This window comes from Acinonyx jubatus, chromosome B3 (assembly GCF_027475565.1).
Source record: "Acinonyx jubatus isolate Ajub_Pintada_27869175 chromosome B3, VMU_Ajub_asm_v1.0, whole genome shotgun sequence".
NCBI lineage: Eukaryota > Metazoa > Chordata > Mammalia > Carnivora > Felidae > Acinonyx > Acinonyx jubatus.
In genome coordinates this window covers 19,308,864-19,328,636 of record NC_069386.1, presented here as the reverse complement: position 1 = coordinate 19,328,636, position 19,773 = coordinate 19,308,864, and the positions used below count along the sequence as shown (strand labels likewise).

Genomic DNA, 19,773 nt, shown 5'->3' with positions numbered 1-19,773 from the left:
CATTGTTCCTGTCCTTTGAGGGAAGAAAGGACTCTGCGAATTCCAACAGAGGGGAAGAATCAGACTTCTGTTTCTGAAGAAAGGTCATCTTTACGTGTAGCGGTTTCAGGCTCTTTCTAGACTTTTCAGCCAACCGGCGATCCCAAAGCACTTGCTTAACTGCACTCTCAACTGTTCCCAAGGAGATAAGGGCCTCCAGATAGAGAAAGAGAGAAGAGAGAGGGAGAGGGGGAGATTTAGAGAGAGGGAGAGAGAGAGAGAAATATTACTATGTGGAAGGGACCTTTGGGCTTTGTGTCCTGGCAGAGAGCTCCAGCTTACCTGTCAGGGTCTCTTGAATCAGGGCCACTAAGCACCCCTGAAGGTTATGGCCAATTTTTCTCATGAGGGTTCTTGTCTAGCTTTGTCCAAGCTGCTGGAATCACTTGGCTTACAAATGAAAGGGAAATGTTCCCACATACCTATGTTTCCCTCTCCCTGTCAGTCCCCCTTCTCCATGGTCCGGCTGTCCACCAAGAGAGCCGTCCACTCTTGTGGCCTCATTCTGGTTTCTCCTTCTCGTGGTGGAATCCAGGACTCTCTGAATGTCCCAAAGTTGGCTTTAGCTGCTTCCCATGGAGAAAAGCAGAAAGCGAGAGAGAAAGAGAGAGAGAAAGAGAGAGAGCCTCTTTATCTGGCCATCCCATGCATACCTGGGTGCAACGTAAGTGATACGTTTACCTCTTTCCTCTCGGGTAGAAGGGAAAGGCTGCCCTAGTGTGATGAAATTCAAAGAACTGTATTCATTAGGAGCAAATATGGACGTCCCAGTGGGGGCTGTGGCCACATCTGCCATTCTACAGTACTGTCGTATGGGGTGCTGAGTCAGAGGGCCTGGGTGTAGATGGTCACATACTGGGGCAGGAATGAAGTGCATCTAGGGACTGTGGGGTTGGGAATTTAGCCTGTCTCTGTCTATATCCCCCTCCTGAGAGAGAATAAGAAGTCCCCAGGAGCATGGAGAAGGTCAGGGAGCCTGCCTGGAGATGCCAGGAGAGAGGGGACCACAGGGGTGGGGGTGGTAAGAAACGCGAGGGAGGGGCCAGGCCTCCTGCTCCAAGGCACAGCCAGATTTCACTGAGCCATCTCTTTACAGCCTGTCACCCCCCCACCCCAAAACAGACTGAGCCCCCCTGAAACAGACACCATGGTGTCTGACTTAGCTCTCCAGCACCCACAGAGCATCATAAAAGCTGTCAATGAATGCTAAATCTAAATGCAAGGACAAGGGGAAAATCACTTGAACTTGACAGCTACTTTTGCAAAAGAGAATGACTTTTGACATTCGAACACATTCAGGAGAGATCCTTGCTTAGTCTTGGGCACAAATGGTTAGGACTTTTCTTCTGTTAAAGGAAGGTACAGAGGACCATGACCTGTGACATTGCCCATGCAAAATTATTTAACAGTCTTTGTGTCTGGGGCACCTGCACGGCACAGTCAGTTAAGTGTCTGACTCTTGATTTAGGCTCAGGTCATGATCTCACAGTTCGTGGGATCTAGCCCCGAATCAAGCTCTGCACTGACAGTGCTAAGTCTGCTTGGGATTCTCGATCTCCATCTCTCTCTCTGCCTCTCTCTCTCTGCCCCTTCCCTGCTTGCACTCTTTCCCCCTCTCTCTCTCAATAAGTAAATAAAAACATTTTTAAAAATCTGTGTGTCAGATTAGAGTAGGACAAAATTGATATTTTTATAACCTTTCTAAAAGCAAAAAAGAAAATCAAGTTCAGTATAATTCCTGTGAATGAAACAAAAAAATAAAAGGCCCAGCTAGTAAATATCTTATTTGACCCTTAGGATGTTTCTAAGCCAGCACTTCTTTGTGTCTTTAAAACTCAGGGCTGCTATGAAACATTTTATGCCATCCCTGACTCTCTACTCCTTCTGGAAAGACGGCAAAAATAAAAGAATCTCTTAAAGCACTAAGATGTTATCTACTCATCTTTTGTTTTAATAGGTTTGGAAGGTTACCATCTAGAGTTTACAGTGTAGTGTGGCTTGACTTTTATCGAAAGAACTCACACACCCAAAAATATATTTCAGTCCCAAAGGCTTTGCATATTAAGGATTATCTATAGACCAGACCATATATTTATAGATGTTTGAAAATTAACTATGGATGGGGGCGCCTGGGTGGCTCAGTTAGTTGAGCGTCTGACTCTCCGTTTCGGCTCAGGTCATGATCTCACAGTTTGTGAGTGTGAGCCCCGCATCAGGCTGTGTGCTAATGGCGCAGAGTCTGCTTAGGATTCTCTCTCTCTCTCTCTCTCTCTCTCTCTGCCCCTCCCCCCTGCTCATGCTCTTTCTCTCTCTTTCAAAATAAATAAACATTAAAAAAAAAAAAAACCTGGGGCGCCTGGGTGGCTCAGTTGGTAAGGAGTCCGACTTTGGATCAGGTCATGATCTCGCGGTTTGTAAGTTCGAGCCCCACGTCCAGCTCTGTGCTGACAGCTCAGAGCCTGGAGCCTGCTTCAGATTCTGTGTCTCCCTCTCTCTCTGCCCCTCCCATGCTCACGCTCTGTCTCTCAATAATAAATAAATGTTAAAAATTTTAAAACAAAAACAAAAAAAACCTTACGTTAAAAAACAATTAACTATGGATTAACCACACACTATTTCTCCTTCTCGTATTTCATGAGACCAGACCACACGGGTTGGTTACTTTATCACAACTCTACCTATAAATACATAGATAAGCATAATGGATAATGATCAGGACCTTACTGTGTGCCAGGCATTGGCCTAAGTGCTCTGTGTGAGCTCACACATTCAAAACAGCCAACAAGGGTGTGAAGTGTGGGGACTATTTTTATCCCCATTTATATATTGAAGGCACTGAGGCCCTAAGGAGTTGAGGAGTAGCCTGGGGCTGAGAGGTGGAGGGGCTGAGTTGCCACCCCAGGCTGCCCGTCTCCGGAGTCTACCTTGTCCCCCTGGGAAGGGGCACATCACAGGGACTCAGGCGGGACCAAAGCAAGAGGAGTGATCTGCATGTTCTCCAGGAGAGAGCTTGCTTCTCTTCCTTCTGCATCCCCAACAGGCTGGGCACACTGGCCCTGAGGACAGAAGGCACCTTGGCCCTGGCCAGTAGGAGGTTCTTCTAGTCCTGAGCAGTTGCCAGCACCCCAGAGGCCAGGCCCAGTTGTCTTGTCAGAAGCAGCTTAGCTAGGCGAGCAGGCAAGGCCACACAGCCACTATGTCCTGATGAAGTACCCGTGTGGCCATGACCCACATCGGCCCAACTTCAGGACCCTTCTGTGCTGTGGCGCACAGTCTGGTTTGGCATCTTTTTTAAAAGCTAAAAGCCCCTCTTACTCTGACCTTTGGTCTGCCCTGTCTATACTGTGCAGGTTGCCCACACGCCCCGCGTGGCACTTCTCTCCAGGGCATCTAATTGTGTGCACTCCTAGATGCTATATGAGGCCCCTGCTTCTGGCTTCTTCCATCAGGGCATGGCTGGTATCCTAGGAAAACTCGTGCTTTGCTGTCCTTCCCTGGTGGGTGACCATACCTGGGTCCTCATATTTGTCCTGGTTCCTGACACCCCTTGAGACACTGGTGAATATTCGTAAGCTGCCTATTATCCTACAGCCCTTGACATCCCAAGCTTATTTTTTGCCACAAACCTGTTCCCCCCAAATTATAAATGCAACTTACTTCAAAAATTAGTATTTGAGGGCACCTGGGTGGCTCAGCCAGTTGAGCAGCTGACTCTTGATGTCGGCTCAGGTCATGATCCCAGGGTCGTGGAATCAAGCTCTGCACTGAGTGTGGAGCCTGCTTTAGATTCTGTCTCTCTCACCCCCTCTGCCCCTCCTCCACTCATACTCTGTCTCTCCCTCTCTCTCTCTAAAATAAAATAATGAATAGTTTTTTAAAAAATTAGTATTTGAATTCAAATAATACAGCCAGTTCTCAGTTAATGTTCTATGAAGTCACCACAAACACTGACTTTGCAAATATAGAACCATCGCTTCTAAGAGAAATACAGGGTTAGGTTTGTGCAAGCCTCTGGCCACAGCATTTTTGTCAACTGATCCATACATCACCTTGTTTTATGTGTGTTTCTGTTTAAAAACATTTTATTTACTATGTATTACTGATTCATTAACACTGGACTCAAGGCCAACAGCACTGTAACTCCTTCCTCAATGAAGCTCACCCAGCACACGTGTTTTCTCTGCAAGGCACATCACAGCTGTCCAATGCTTAGGAACCAGACAGCACCTCAGCCCTCTGCTTGGGGGCCATTTTAAGCCATGAAGCCACCAACCAAAGGCACAAAAATATGAAAAACATGGCACTAAAAATAGATCACAAGAAGGACATTTGTTCACAGAATGAGAACTGAAAACAAAAGACAGAGTGTCGCCTTTGTTTGGCCTCAACTGGGAACGTGTGTTTCTGGGCAGCTCAAACATTTTGCTGTTCTGCATATATCCGCAAATGATCACAAAAGCACAAGTATTGATTTAGGCAAATTTCATGGAATCGTGAATAATGGGAAGTGACTGTATATCTTATTGTCTTTTTCACTCCCCATCAGACTGAATCTTAGAGCTGGAAGGAATGTTTAAAGCCAGCTAATTTAGCCCCTTGTTTCATATGGGGGGGGGAGAAAAATAAACGTAAATTTAAACACTGTGTATTAAAGCACCTTACAACTTAATCATGAACAGCATGTCTAGATTAATGTACTGGATTAGTCTCTTTTTCTTTTCAAATTGTATTTCCAGCCTAAGTGATGCGCTGTGGTTTCATATTCAGAAGCAATTTCATCTAAGGAAGACCTGAAATGTAAGCTAATATGAAAGAATCTATGTATTTGAGATTCTGTGACCATCCTGCCAAGAACGTTCATCCTAGAACATATTATAGATCTAAAAAGTGACCAAGAAGCTTTTTACTGTCTACGTTCAGATCCCTCTGTTCCCTCCAACAGACCAATTTGCTTTCCCACAGTTTAGTCTAACAGGAATGTCCCAATTAACCCCCCTCCACTCCACTATTACCCTTTAGAAGGTCTGTGAAAGGGTTACTGGTTGACCTTCCTTTTTTTTGAGAGAGAGAGAGAGAAAAAGAGTGTGTGCGAAAGTCAAAGCAGGGGAGGGGTAGGGGGGTGGGAGGCACAGAGAATCTCAAGCAGGTTTCACGCTGACAGCAGCCAGCCTGATGAGGGGCTCAAACTCATGAACCCTGAGACCATGACCTGAGCCAAAGTCAGACACTCAACTGACTGAGCCATCCAGGTGCTCCTGGTTGACCTTCCATTGTAATGGTCATCAGCCCAAGACAGATTCCAAATACAACACGGGGAAGGACCAGTCTGCCTTCCGATTCTGGTAGGTCTCCCACTCAGCATGATCTCAGAATTGTCTAGTGAGGAGCTGGGCCCAGCTCGCTTTGCCCACCCCGCCTCCAGCCCTGCAGCTTGGTAAGGCAGCATTGCTCTGGAAATGCTCTGCACCAGAGCACAGATCTGCCCTTGTAGCTGAGCTGGAGAGAGGTCTTCAAGGTGGGAGTTAGAAATATTGGCTTGGGGACACCTGGGTGGCTCAGTCGATTAAGCATCCTACTCTTGGTTTCAGCTCGGGCCATGATCTTACTGTTCATGAGATCGAGCCCGGTGTCCAGCTCTGTACTGACAGTGGAATTCTCTTTCTCCCTCTCTCTGTCCCTCCCCCACTCATTCTCTTTCTCTCTCTCTCTCTCTCTCTCTCTCTCTCTTTCTCAAAAATAAATAAACTTAAAAAAACAACATTTAAAAAAGAAAAAAGGAAGAAAGAAAAAGAAGAGGAAAAAAAGGAAAGAAGAAAAAAAAGAGAGGAAAAGAAAAAGAAAAGAAAAGAAAAGAAAAGAAAAGAAAAGAAAAGAAAAGAAAAGAAAAGAAAAGAAAAAAGAAAGACATACTAGCTTGTAGTATGCTCCCAGCCAGGGCAGAAAGACAAGTAGAACAATGCAGGGTTTCCACTGGTAGCTACCAACCTCCCCCTCTCCTTGCTTTCCCTGGCCATTTGGTGTGTAGGTATCCCCCACTTTTCAAAAGTTCACCTTACACCACTTGGCTTTTATGAAAGTCTTAGACCTGGAAGAAATAGGCAGAGGATTTCTGCTTTTCCCAAAGAAAGGTCAGAAAGCAAAAATAGCATTCAGTATTGGTTTTGCAGTGAGCTGCTAGAAAGTCATTGCACACCCTAAGCAGCAATAGTGGTGCCCCCAAATTCCTTCCCCGGGGAACTACACCCAGCATCTCAGCATCAAGCAGCCACAGCTTCGAACTGTATCTGTGAGCATCTGTGCTTTGTCTCCATTTATTTTGGGCATCCATTAGCAGGACATTTCTTAAGGTATCAGAAAAACCTAAGAGAGGTGATTTGGGGGTAGATGGGGCGGGGCATCTGGGAGTCTGGGAGTCCTCACATGTTTTTCCCATATAAATTAATGGTAATTGCTTCTTTGCTTAATGCCTTTGCTCTCAGCTTGAGAAAGGTTTCATAGGAACACTCTACTTTCAGACAGCAGGGAAAACCCATACTTGAAAATATTTATCTTTGGCTCTGAATTTTACTGTGATGCTATCGGAGTCCAAGCATTGTGATTTGGTGAGTGCCTTGAATTTATTAAAGCGGATCTTGTTTCTACACATTTACAAGATGTTAGATGCTATTATACACTGGAGACAAGTTCAGAGGTCAAAGGTCAGGAGGTACTAGGAAGTTATTGTCAAGACTGCTCCACCCTCAAGAGAAGGGAGCTGTTCAGGAGACTTTAGGATAAAAGGAGAACATCTGGAGTATCAGTAATTAAGTCTGAAATGTGGTTCAACAGGAAGTGACAAGTCTGTCCTCAGAGATCTTTTCAAAGTAGGACAGTCTCCATAGTTTAAATATCTATCGCTGGGTCTGGAGCTAGGTCTTATGGGATTTTTTAACTCCTTGGGTTCCTTTAGGGCCCTTGGGGGATGGCCTTGCATACACAGACAACAATTACAGAATTTAATCACAGTGGGACGTTTTTAGTTATCTTGGGAACTTTAAGACCTTTCTAAATCAGGTTTCATGGTTAAAATACAACTTAGCTGTGTTTGTGTGACAAAGATAACGCCCCGCACCGTTTGAACTAAAAAATACACGGCTTTGCAGTCCACTTGCATTTTCTGTGTTATCTTTGAAATAACTGTACAATGGGGAATAACTTCCTTTTTTCTACCCATCAATGATTTCGCCTTCTGCATAGGAGTTAATTCTTACAGAGTGATGGCTTTTGATTTTCAGCGTCCCCATTTCTACTTGGAGTTTCTATCTGAAATACAGAAAAACTTCAACTTGACTATCCTGAAACATTTTAAAGCCTCCCCCTCACCTCCCTTCTCTTTATAGGAAATGTAAAAGCCCCTGATTTGGAATATTAGGTTATTTGTTCCAACAGGAACAATAAAAGGTGGGGAAGGTTAACTTCAAGTAAGGAGGGTAATGCCTCGTTGTCTTTGAGTGGATGTCCTGGGCTCCCCACCCTTCCCTAGAACTTGCAGAAATGAGGAGGTCTGGTGGCCTGTGACAGTGTGGGTTCATGCAAACTGTTATAATTAGCCTTGTTCCCCAGAGAAAAGGACTCCTTGCCCCCCCAGGCGGGGGGGTAATGTCTTAAGTTTGAAAATCTAATCAGACTGGGCTTTAATTTCCAAAGGAAGGAGTTGTGGGCTGCCCACCCCCAGCCAGCCACCCTGCAGGTAGGGGCAAGGTGGCCTCTGGGCATTAGAGCAACCAAGCTTTCTGACCTCTGGGGTGGCCTAGCAGCTAGAGTCCAGTGGCAAGAATAAAATTGTCAAATGCAAGAAGCTTTCATAATCTCACTATTTAACACTACTTGAGATGGTTTTTGTTGTTGTTGTTGTTGTTGTTTTGTTGTTGTTTTTCTCTAGATGTCAACACTGTGGCTGGGGCACAGGGGAAGTGGGCAGGTGAGGGTGGGGTCTGTTTGCCATATCTTATACCCCTTCCTGTTTTCTGAAATCCTATGCCTTATCTTTAGGATTAAGAATGCCTCAGTGGGCAGGTGCCTGGGTGGCTCGGTTGAGCATCAGACTTCATTCGGCTCAGGTCATGATCTCACTCATGATCTCATGAGTTTGAGCCTGGCTTCAGGCTCTCTGCTGTCAGCATGGAGCCTGCTTCGGATCCTCTGTCCCCGTCTCTCTCTGCCCCTCCCCCATTTGCGCTCTCTCTTTCAAAAATAAATAAAACATTAAAAAAAAAAAAAAAAAGGAATTCCCTGGTGGGATTTCAGGTCTATTTCTAGGTCGGAGTGATCATTCTATCTCCCGAATGGCCAAAGGTTGGAGGGATAGCGCAGGTTTTTAAACTTTCTTATGGCTTTTGTTTCTGCTTTAGCTTGACCTTCCTCTTGGGCCCAGGAAAGGCTCTGCATCTGGCACAGCGGGGGGCCTGCTGACCTGTAAACACAGACAGGAAAATTTGGGAGAAGGCAGTGAAAGAAGTCAGCATCTCTAAATCAATTTATGATGCATGCAAATCATGTTTTCAAATATTTACAGAGTCTCTGAGGGAATTACATCACTGTTTATAACTGTTTTGATTGTTTTTTATGACTCAGGCCCTGTAGAGCCAAGCGATGTAATTCCTGAGAGATGCTGAGACTACGCTGCGAGCCTCCCCTCCTGAGCGGAAAGTCGGGGTGTAATGAGAAAAGCACTCCCCTTAATAGACGGAGCTTGGCTGAGCACTGGGGGATTATTAATGTGCTGCTGGGTGGCAGGAGATCTTTCCTCAGTTTACAAGTGGTGGGGGCGGTGGGGGCAACCGTGGTAGCCCAGAATGGGCAGGAGCGCCTGGCCTGGATGTGGCAGGGCACGTGCAGGTGCGAGCTTTGTGTCTGCCTCCTCTGGGGAGTCTTAGAAGATTCTGGTGGAAATAAGCCATGAATGATTGGGGTTTGATGCTTGTCCTCAGATCCCATCCCATATGGCAAAACTTCCCTGATTTCATAAAGAGAACTGTCATCCATTCCTATTAGAGGACAGGGGAGGGAGAGGCCCCCAGTCTCCATGCACAGCAGTAGGGACTGGACCAGTTCCTGTCCATCTTCCATGACTCTGGTCCAGTCACTACGGCCTTGACCAGTGCAGTTAGCACAAGAGCACAATTCCAGCCCTTGACCATATCTCCTCATCCCCAGTGTCCCCATATGGTGCCTTGACCATATCTCCTCATCCCCAGTGTCTTAAACACAAGTGTGGGTCCACACAGCATCCTTGTGGAACAGTGTGGAACAGAAGTGGGAGCAGTGAACTCCAGCCTCACATCCCAGCTCTGCTCCTCAGTAGCTGTGTGACCTTCAGCATGATCCTTGACCTCTTTCTGGATTTAATGGATTAATCCTTGTAAATTCTCAGTGCCATGTCTAGCTTCTGGCATGCAGTCAGTTCCGGAAATGTTTGCTGTTATTAGTCAGCATGGTGACTTATATTATCAAGGCTGGTCTTTGAAACAAAGTAGTGGGGTTCTAAAGCCTGGCTTACCCCAGCAGTTGAGGAAATGAGGTGGCCAAAGGCTACTTAGAAGCCAGCTTGTGGGCACTGAGGGGGCCGATCACTGGGTCTGTATGAGAAGCCATTCTTTGTGTCTCTAAGCAAATTCCAGGACAGCAAACATCTTCTGGGCCAGCAAGATAGCTCCACTGGGAGCACCCAAGAGTGGGACATCCAAGAGGGGCTAGAGCTCTCCTCCCTGGGAGTTCCTGGGAAGACCTGAGTCCATGGTCCTCACTCGAGACTTGGAGCTTCTGGTGTCACGTCCTGAGTCCCTCCCTCCTCTCCCAGGAGCATCCCTGTGGTGCAGACGCTTCGGACCACCGCCCTGACCACTGCCTGTGCGGACCACTCAGACCAGCGTGTGGGTTACCTGGAGCATGTGGTGGCTCGCATCTCTATTTCCCACCCACGCAGGGGAGACCTCCAGATCCACCTCATTTCTCCCTCAGGAACCAAGTCTCAACTCTTGGCAAAGAGGTAAGGCCAGGCTGGCCTAGTGGGGCAAAGGCTGGGGATTGTCAGGAGGGCCTATCCAGCCCCAGGTCACAGTGTCCCTGCAGGGCCCTCCTCCCCAGGGCAGGTTGGTTCTTCAGCAGCTTCCTCTTGGAGATACTCAGATGTATACCCCACCAACCTGAAACCTGGCCTTCAAAACCGTCCTTCCTGGAAAACTTTTGTTTCCAGGCAGGAGAGATGAGGGTTTGGAGAGATTTATGGAATTCTGGCTATGACTTAATTGCTCTTCAAAGTGCACCAGAGATCATTTTTCTCACATGCACTCGGCATCTGGAGTAAAAGCTTGTATTAGGGAAGGACTGCTTTGCCCGCTGAAACTTCTGCACGGTTCTCCAGTTGTGGGGTGTGCTCTTGAACTTGTGTGGGCAGGAGGCTCTGCTCCATGGGAGACTGGCTTACTTGGGGTGCTCAGTGGCTGCCCTCTACAGCCTTCTCACCCATGTGCCTGAGAGGGTACCACTCAGGACCAATAAACAGCCTCTGAACTCTGGGGAATCACATAGGCTTTGTGGAGAGCCATGGAGCCATTTCTTCCACAAAGTCAGAAACAAGAAAGAAGTACTTTGATGCATTTGTGTTGCTTGCAGGTAACTGGAGTGAGGGGATTAATGGGAGGTTGGGGGAGGGGGCAAGGGGGACTGGGGCTTCCTTCCAGCCCCTTCTAGCTAAGAGGCAGAGGGAAAAAGAAAGGTTTCAGGACAAACCAGCACTTCCAGCTTCTCTTGAAAAACAGGTGGCAACTGTGTCCCCCCCCCCTCCCCCCCCCCGCCTCAGGAAGCACCCTGCCACTACCTGTCCCCTGGGCCGTGGCCCCACTGCCTGCTTGCCCACACTGGGCCCACATGACCCATTTGGGTTCCCTGCCTGGGGCTGCAGCCATATTTGGGCTGTAGGATTCAGAAAATGGGGGTTGAGTGAAGGCCTCCATTCAGGACCAGGTAGGAGTTGCCGTTTCTCTTAGCCCCCTTCCACCCCACCCCTACTTTGCATAAGACAGAGAGATTGCCTGCAGAGATGAAAGGCTGAATGCTCTTGCCAGCCAGTTGTCTGAAGGAGTGGGGAGTTTGTCCTCTGGAACCAGCCCTGAGACCAGAGATACTGGCTTCATGGGTTCCAAGGGCTTGGCCATCAGACTCAGTCCCCACCAGGTTAGGTTCCACCCTCGTAGAACGAGAGCGACAGGGGGCATCTCTCCCTCCTGAAGGTGGGCCTGGGCCACACTCTGCCTCTGCCCTTGAGGGACCAGCAAGGCTGTGAGCAGTTTGAGAGTGCCAGCTGGCAAGCCAACGCTTTATTTATGCTATTTTGCAACCAGAGTTATTATTATTATTACTGGAACTTTTAGAGATTTCATCTAAAAGTCCAAATTTCTAGCATTCCTTGAAACATTGAAGTTCTCTGATAAGGGCCCTCATTCCCTGTTCAAACACCAGACTGGAGCTGGGCGGATGGGCGGGGCCACTTCAAGGCACCTTAGGTCCCCATCCTTACAGTAGCACGGAGGCCAGGCACAGGCTCCACTTCTCTGGGCTCTCATGAAGTCACCTCCCTAGAGCCCTCTTTGCTCCATGCTGCACACCAGGAGGCATCCAAGGTGGTGAGGCCTGACTTCGAGGCAGGAACTGGATCCAGGCACCAAATGGTGACCTGGGTTGACCAAGAGCCACAGTGAGGCTTAGGGGTTGGGGCGGCAGGTCAGAGGCCAGCAGGGCAGCAGTGACCTGCGAGGACCCACGCCGAGATGGGCTGTGGGCCCAGAGACATGAGATTATACCCTGCTCCTTCACCTCCTGGCTGGGCACCCAGGAGTCACCCATTTCTCCTCCCTTTATCCCTCACCTCTAGAAATATCATTTCACTCCCATCACAGTCCAGAATGCTACAAGCACTGGATGCTGATGATGTAGATGAAAATGCCCGGCACATGCAGCTGGCCTCCCTCCCTGTCCTGCTTACATCCACCTGACCTGGAAGAACCTTCCAGCGCCCCAGCATCCCCACCGCCTGGCCTCTGTGCACTCTGATCTCCTCCCCTTCTAACCTCCGTCCTGTTCAAGCCCAGTGTGTGCCCCTCAGATGGGAAAGAGCGGGTCCTGCCAAGTTCATTCGCTTCAAGACTACCCATTAGCTAGGAGGTGCTGTACCTGTGCCATCAAGCACTTGAAACCTGCCTTGAGGCCATTTGGCAGTCATCTGAGTCTTGGGAATTTGTTTTTTTCCAAGGCACAGATTTTGTGATTATATCAAGAGTTTGTATTTGGGCGATCTATTACTTCTACTTTATTTCGCATCTTGCTCAATACGGCAGCTTTTTCAGGTTGCCAGATTTTTTTTCACCAAGAGTTAAGTAGACATTTCGTTAAGTATTTCAGCCCTTAGAAGACAGTTTGTCTTTGTTCTGTCCAGGCGGGTCGGGTTCAGTTTGGCATCGTGTGTGAAAATCAGCCTTGACCTTTGCAGTTTCTTAGAAGAACGTACAGGGTGTGGCCCTCCCCCTCACTATTCGCCAAGCGAAGAACATTCTTCCGATAAAGGTTTTTATACATTCGTTGGATGTTCGGAGAACACCCAAATCAGGCATCCAGTCTTACATCACACCAAATATATATCTGAACTTCTGATGACAAATAAAGAGCTCTTGGGTAAAGACAGTGTTCCACAATAGAGCTAGAAAATTAGACTGGGAAGGAAGAGTAAGGGAGAAGAACCTGAGATTGTTTCTTCCAAGGAGAGGAGACTAAGCAGGGCACAGGGTGTGGGAAGAAAGAGGGTGCCCATAACTTGTTTCCTGTTTCCTGCTCAAGTCAAAGAAGACGAAATGGATCTGGGTTGAAGTCCAGAAGGACCTTGGGGTAGCAAAGGACCAAGGGAGGCTCATCAGAACCTACAAGGGGAGGCTGGCTGAGGGGCGGGAGCTCCTGTGCCTCCTCTTGCTGCACCCAGGGGTGCCTCCCACCCACACTGGAGAACAACCAGGCCCCTTATGTCATCTCTTCCAAATGCACCTGTTGAAGCCTGTTAAGCCCTGGAGAGTTGCACGTTTTTCCTTCTTTGTATCTCCTGGAGAACAGCACGTAAGAGCTGGGTCCATGACAGATGTGAAGGTTTCATTCGTTCCATAAGCCAGCATTTTAGAAAGGTTTCCTCTGTGATGCCCTTGGTGCTTAAGTCAAAGAATCATGTGGCCTAGCCTCTTTCTGCCTTTGGGCATCCAGGCATTGGTCCAGATCCTCTGTAGGAGGGAAAGGGTAGGAAGGAACCAAACACTTGAAGGAACATGGGGTGGGGGGTGGGGGGTTTGAGGACCTTCTTTGGTAACCTCTTACACACCTCCCTGTGCTGGAAAGAACAAAGACAGGAGTCCGAATGCCATTGGGTGAGTCCCAGCTCAGCTGGTTCCTGGCCGTTGGACCTGCCATGAATCACTACCCTTGGGATCTCTCCATCGGCAAACTAGGATGGCAGGAAGAGCCCATCGCTGGCTGAGTCCGTCTCATGTTGGGCACCTGTAAGTCCTGCCAGCCTGCCTGCCTCTCAGAATGTTCAGGGGACCCGATGGGATAATGAAGGTGAAGCTGCTGTCCAGGGCTGTGTCATAATGCAAGGGTTTGAAAGCGGTCACCATTGTACCTGCACCTGCGCCTGTGCTGAGGGCCAGGCTCTTTTTCCTTCCGTTCTCAGACCTGCTGCCCTGGAGGTGCCACTCAGCTGAATAGTACTGTCACCTAAGTAATTCTGAGCTGGGAGAGAGCCCTCCTCGGCCTGTCCCACCCCCTCCTTTCCAGATCCTCGTGTTCTCACCCCGAGTCTCCAATTGCAGATTGCTGGATCATTCCAATGAAGGGTTTACAAACTGGGAATTCATGACCGTGCACTGCTGGGGAGAAAAGGCCGAGGGGGAATGGACCTTGGAAATCCAAGACATGCCGTCCCAGGTCCGCAACCCCGAGAAGCAAGGTCAGTGGTTCTCAGGAATTTCCAGACCACTTTTGTTATTTCTACCTTTTTGTTAACTCAGACTTTTATTTAACTTGTGTCTCTCATAATTCTTTCTTTTCTTTTCTTTTTCTTCTTCTTCTTTTTTTTTTATGGAGGTAAAATTCACCATTTAAATCCTTTTAAAGTGTATAACTAGGGGAGCCTGGGTGGCTCAGTCAGTTAAGTGTCCGACGTGGGCTCAGGTGATGATCTCATGGTTCGTGAGTTCAAGCTCCACGTCAGGCTCTGTGCTGACAGCTCAGAGCCTGGAGCCTGCTTGGGATCTGTGTCTCCCTCTCTCTGCCCCTCCCCTGCTCACGCTCTGTCTCTCCTTCTCTCTCAAAAATAAATACACATTGGGGCGCCTGGGTGGCGCAGTCGGTTAAGCGTCCGACTTCAGCCAGGTCACGATCTCGCGGTCCGTGAGTTCGAGCCCCGCGTCAGGCTCTGGGCGGATGGCTCGGAGCCTGGAGCCTGTTTCCAATTCTGTGTCTCCCTCTCTCTCTGCCCCTCCCCCGTTCATGCTCTGTCTCTCTCTGTCCCAAAAATAAATAAACGTTGAAAAAATAAATAAATAAATACACATTAAAAAAATAAATAAAATGTGTAACCAAATGGCCTTCAGCACATTCACAGTCTTGTACAACTTACCGCTTAACTAAATCCAGAACTTTGTCATCACCCCAAAGGGATACCCCATATCCACTAAGGAGACACTCCCCGTTCTCCCAGCCCCCAGCAACCCCTAATCTACTTGCTGTATCCATGGATTTGCCTCTTCTGGATGTTTCATGTAAATGGAATCACACAATATGTCACCTTTCGTGTCCAGTTAGCATAATGTTTATAGTATGTATCATACTTCATGCCCTTTCATGAATAATACAATTTAATTGTGTGTAAATAATTGCATCTATAACGTTTTGTTTATCCTTTCATGAGTTGGTGGACAGCTGGGTTCTTGCTACTTAATGACTGTTAGGAATAATGCTGCTTTGAACATCCACATGTAAGTCTTTATGTGGGCATACATTTTCAGTTCTCTTGGTTGTATACGTAAGAATGGAATTGCTGGGTTATATAGTAATTCTATGTTTGACTTTTTGGAGAACCATCAAACTGTTCTCTGCAGTGCTGTACCATTTTATATTCCTATCATCACTATATGAGGATTTTAGTTTCTCTCTGTCATCATCAGCTCTTGTTTTATCATATCCATTTTCTTATTATAGACATCCTAGTGGGTGTGAAGTATATCTCATTACGGTTTTGATTTGCACTAATTCCCCTAATGACTAACAATGCTGAGCATCTTTTCGTGGGCTTATTGCCTACTTTTATCTTCTTTGGAGAAATGTGTATTCATATCTTTTGCTTATTTTAAAACTGGGTTGTCTTTTATTATGGAGTTGTAACAGGTTTTTTTTTTAATGCTTGTATTTATTTTTGAGAGAGAGACAGAGCACAAGTGGGGGAGGGGCAGAGAGAGAAGGAGACCCAGAATCCAAAGCAGGCTCCAGGCTCTGAGCTGTTGGCACAGAGCCTGACACGGGGCTCGAGCTCGCGAACAGCGAGATCATGACCTGAGCAGAAGTCAGACACTTAACCGACCGAGCCACCCAGGCGCCCCAGTGGTTGGAATTTTGATAGAGATTTCACTGAATCTAGTACAGTTTGGGGAGAATTGCCATCTTTACAAAATTGAGTTCTCCCATCCGTGAACACAATTTATTTATTTATTTTGACTTATCTCGATCTTCTTTCATTTCTATCAGCATTGTTTTGTGGCTGTCAGTCCACATGCCTTGTACATCCTGGGTGACATTTGTTCCTAAGTATTTTGTTCTTTTTGATGCTATTGTAAATGGAATGGTTTTCTTACTTTTGCTTTCAGATTGTTTTTTTTCCTCTGGGATGGTAGCCTTTCCTAACTCTCCTTTTGGGTCATAATCATTTCTTGAACTGATCTGTATTGAATTCCTACTTTGGGCCAGGCACTGATGGAGGTGATAAGGCTACACCAGGAGAGAAAATGAGAATAATCATTGCGTCTTCTGCCATAGTCACCAACCTCAGTCTCTGATGTCTTCACATATCTGTCTGTTGGATTGGGATTTGTAGTAAAGGGACAGGGACTATGCTGTCTGTGGAGACAGTTCCCTGAAGTTTGCTTTCACCGTTCTGTTGTCCCTAGGGGCCTGCTTCTTGATCACCCTGGAACCTTCCCCTGCCCTGGTCCTTTTCAGAGTTTTCATGAAGCACAGTTTCAGAGAATTTTTTTTTAACCAGGAAGAACAGAAGAGCATTGACTTGCCTCATGCAGAAAATTGACTTTATTATTTTTTGTGTGTGAGAGAGAGAAAGAACGATCGAGGGAGAACAAGAGGGGGAGGGGCAGACAGAGAGTGAGACAGAATCTGAAGCAGGCTCCAGGCTCTGAGCTGTCAGCACAGAGCCCGATGCGGGGCTCAAACTCACGAGTCACAAGATCATGACCTGAGATGAAGTCAAATGCTTAACTGACTGAGCCACCCAGATGCCCCCAGAAAATTGACTTAAAAATTTTTTTTAATCTTTATTTATTTTTGAGAGAGAGACAGAATGTGAGCAGGGGAGGAGCAGAGAGAGAGGGAGACACAGAATCTGAAGCAGGCTCCAGGCCCTGAGCTGTCAGCATAGAGCCTGATGTGGGGCTCAAACTCACGAATCGTGAGATCATGACCTGAGCCGAAGTCAGACACCCAACCGACTGACCCACCCAGGCACCCCAAAAATTGACTTTAAATGATCAAATCATCTATAAGACCCTGCCTGCCCCCAGTCACTTTCTTTCTGCCTTTAGGATAATAACTATTTTGAAAAAAAAAGTTACTATAACAGTCTAAAAATACAAAGATGCAAAATTTTACATCACTTGAAATTCAAATTAAATCACTTGAAATTGAAAGTTTATTTATTTTGAGAGAGAGAGAGAGAGAGAGAAAGGAGGGGAGGGACATAGAGAGGGAGAGAGAGAATCCCAAGCAGGCTTTGCGCTGCCAGCACAGAGCCCGATTGGGGGCTCGAACCCGTGAACCATGAGAACATGACCTGAGCCGAAACCAAGAGTCGGATGCTCACCCCACTGAACCACCCAGGCACCCGAAATTCACATATTTTAAAAGTAGAAGTTCCTGAACTCTTTTAAAACACTAAAGTGCACTGACCTACCATTGAAAGTCGAGGATCAGCGTCTCATGCCAGCTGCAGCCACAAGCATCGCGTGCTCCTCGGGTACAAGGTGCTGTTCCTGTGCCATCAGCACTGCCACTTGCACCCGGATGGATGCGTCTGTGGAGCTGTGTGTTCACACAGCACAGCTTGTCCGTCGGAAGCTGAGGCCCATGTCTATCGCGGGGAAGAGCATGCACACCGTTATGATTCTGGTAGATGTTTATTTACACTTCTAAGAACTTTGCAAGTCAGGGTCCCTGTCTGGACCTCAGTGTCCTGGGCTGTGAAACAGAGCTGAGCTAGATGTTCTCTGAGCCCTCATAGAGGACCTGCCTGTCTCTGAAGCAGTGGCTCGTGTGGCACGTCCACAGCCTGGAGGGGGCTCTGCTGGCCTGAGGTTACCCCTCCCCTCTCTCCAGCCTGCCCACATCCCAGTCCTCTTTAGGACCAGCTGGAGACATCCTCTTCCTGCAGGGGTGGGTGGGCGGCAAGATGGGCAGGCACCTAGGAGATCCCCACACCCCCTGGACCGGCACTGCCTGCGGGCGGCTTTATCAGCATGCAGGTGCTGATGTGGTGTGTCCAGTGGTGCCCGAGATCCTGCAAGACCACATTGCACCCGGCGCTGTAGGCCACTGCAAGGATTGGTGGGAAGCCACTGGGGGCTTTTAGGCAGAGGAGAGAGACGGTGTGAACTTCTCTGTTACTAGGTTCACCCCTGCCAGTTTGGTCGGACTACTCCGAACTGTGGTTGGAGTAGAGGAGAGGCACAGTTAAGGGGTCATCACGATGGGAGAGGAAGGTGACTCAGACCAGGGTGGTGGCAGTGGAGTGGTCAGATTCCCAAAGCCGTGTTGAGAGGGCCTGCTGACAGGTAAGATACGGGCTGTGAGGGCAGAGAGGGGACATGGACGACTCCAGAAGATGGGTTTTGTTCTGGGCAAGAACGGACCCGCAGTTTCCTGGATCTGGAACGCTGCAGGGGAGGGGGTGCTGGAGAGAAAATTGGGAGCTTAGTTTAGGGCAGGGGGTTCCATGGAAGATTCCTATGACAAATCCAGGTAGAGATGTGTACCTGGATGCCAGGGTGGAGGTCTGGGGTCTGGGCTGGAAGTACACATTTGGCAAGTAGCTGGTAGTGAAAGCCACAAGTGTGCACGCGCTCTCCCCGGGGGTGAGTGGGGATACCCTGCCGCCCTTCAGGGGTGGGCACTGGAGGGAAATCTACCTACGTAATGATGATTCTCGCAAGTGCAAGTACTGAGCTGTGGGGTTGCTTCGGTGCCCAGCACAGAACTATGCGCCACGCACCCCCTACGCCCCTTCCCACCGCCTCTGCTCCCTGTCTCCTGCCTGCACAGCACTCTCCAGCCCTGCCCTCATCTTTCACCCTGATCTCTGGAACCTTGTCTGCTGGCTTCCCCGTGTTCCCAGTGCCTCCTGCTGTGCGGATCATCATAGGTGCGCAGTGGTTGTTTGGTGAATGAGTGAGTACATTTGGAATCTTTTGTGATCACCACATGACCAGCTGCTTTACATACTACAGTGGACACAGGCTTAGAGATGCAGGGGATATCTCCCGAGGGCGGCCCCACAGTAAGTCCTGAAACAGGCCAATGCGTTTCCTTGGGCATGGTTAGAACCTGCATCTTTGGCTGGTTGAGACAGGAACAGAATAAGCTCTCTTAGCTCTGACCTTCTGTGGCTTATTGGAATTTGGGGGACCGGGGCACACTAAGCGCCTGCGCGTTCCTGAGCAGTTCCCGTGGCGGTTCATTCGCACAAGCTTTGCCCTGCAGGGAGGTGCTGCTCCTGAGATGGCCTTTGCAGAAACAAGCAGCAGGCAAGTGGCCTGCCGCTGGTGCCTTACTGCCCTCCCCTCTTTCTGTGTGTGAGGAGGATGGGTTCCTCTCTCCAGGCTGTGCACGCTCAGCACATCCAGGCATTAGCGCCTCCTCCCTGTGCACAGGCGGACTCAGTCTTGGTTCCAACAGCATCTCTCCAGAGTACAGGGGAGAAGAGAAAAAAGAATGAGAAGGGTCTTTCAACCAGTCTGGCTTTCAAAGCAGGGCTATCCTCTGGGGTGCCTGGGTGGCTCAGTCAGTTAAGCGTCCAACTTCGGCTCGGGTCATGATCTCAGTTTGTGGGTTTGAGCCCCGCTCTGACAGCTCGGAGCCTGGGTATTGCTTCAGATTCTGTGACTCCCTCTCTCTCTCTCTCTCTCTCTGTCCCTCCTACTCTCACGCTGTGTCTGTCTCTCTCTCAAAAATAAAAAAAAAAATTTAAAAAGCGCATTATTAACAAAGCAGGGCTGTCCCCAACACTTACAAGTTTAGGTCAGTCTGGCAGTGTCTGTCGGGGACCTCAGCCATAGAAGGTGACACCAGTTAACGAAAGTTTCCTACTGACTGCAGCGTTCTGGGGCCCAAGAGAAATGCAGGCCTGGGAGCTGCCTATGGGTGTTGTCCGTTGGTGCC

The 19,773-nt window shown here is 48.3% G+C and overlaps 1 protein-coding gene across 2 annotated transcripts in view; it reads left to right on the top strand.

The window, feature by feature from the left end:
• Positions 1–19,773, top strand: part of PCSK6 (proprotein convertase subtilisin/kexin type 6) — a 191,200-nt gene that overhangs the window by 119,534 nt on the left and 51,893 nt on the right. For both annotated transcript variants that reach the window (XM_053223635.1, XM_053223634.1), the window contains exons 12-13: positions 9,878–10,066; positions 13,926–14,062. In XM_053223635.1, the coding sequence (XP_053079610.1) occupies positions 9,878–10,066; positions 13,926–14,062 (326 nt within the window). The remainder of the gene's footprint in view (positions 1–9,877; positions 10,067–13,925; positions 14,063–19,773) is intronic.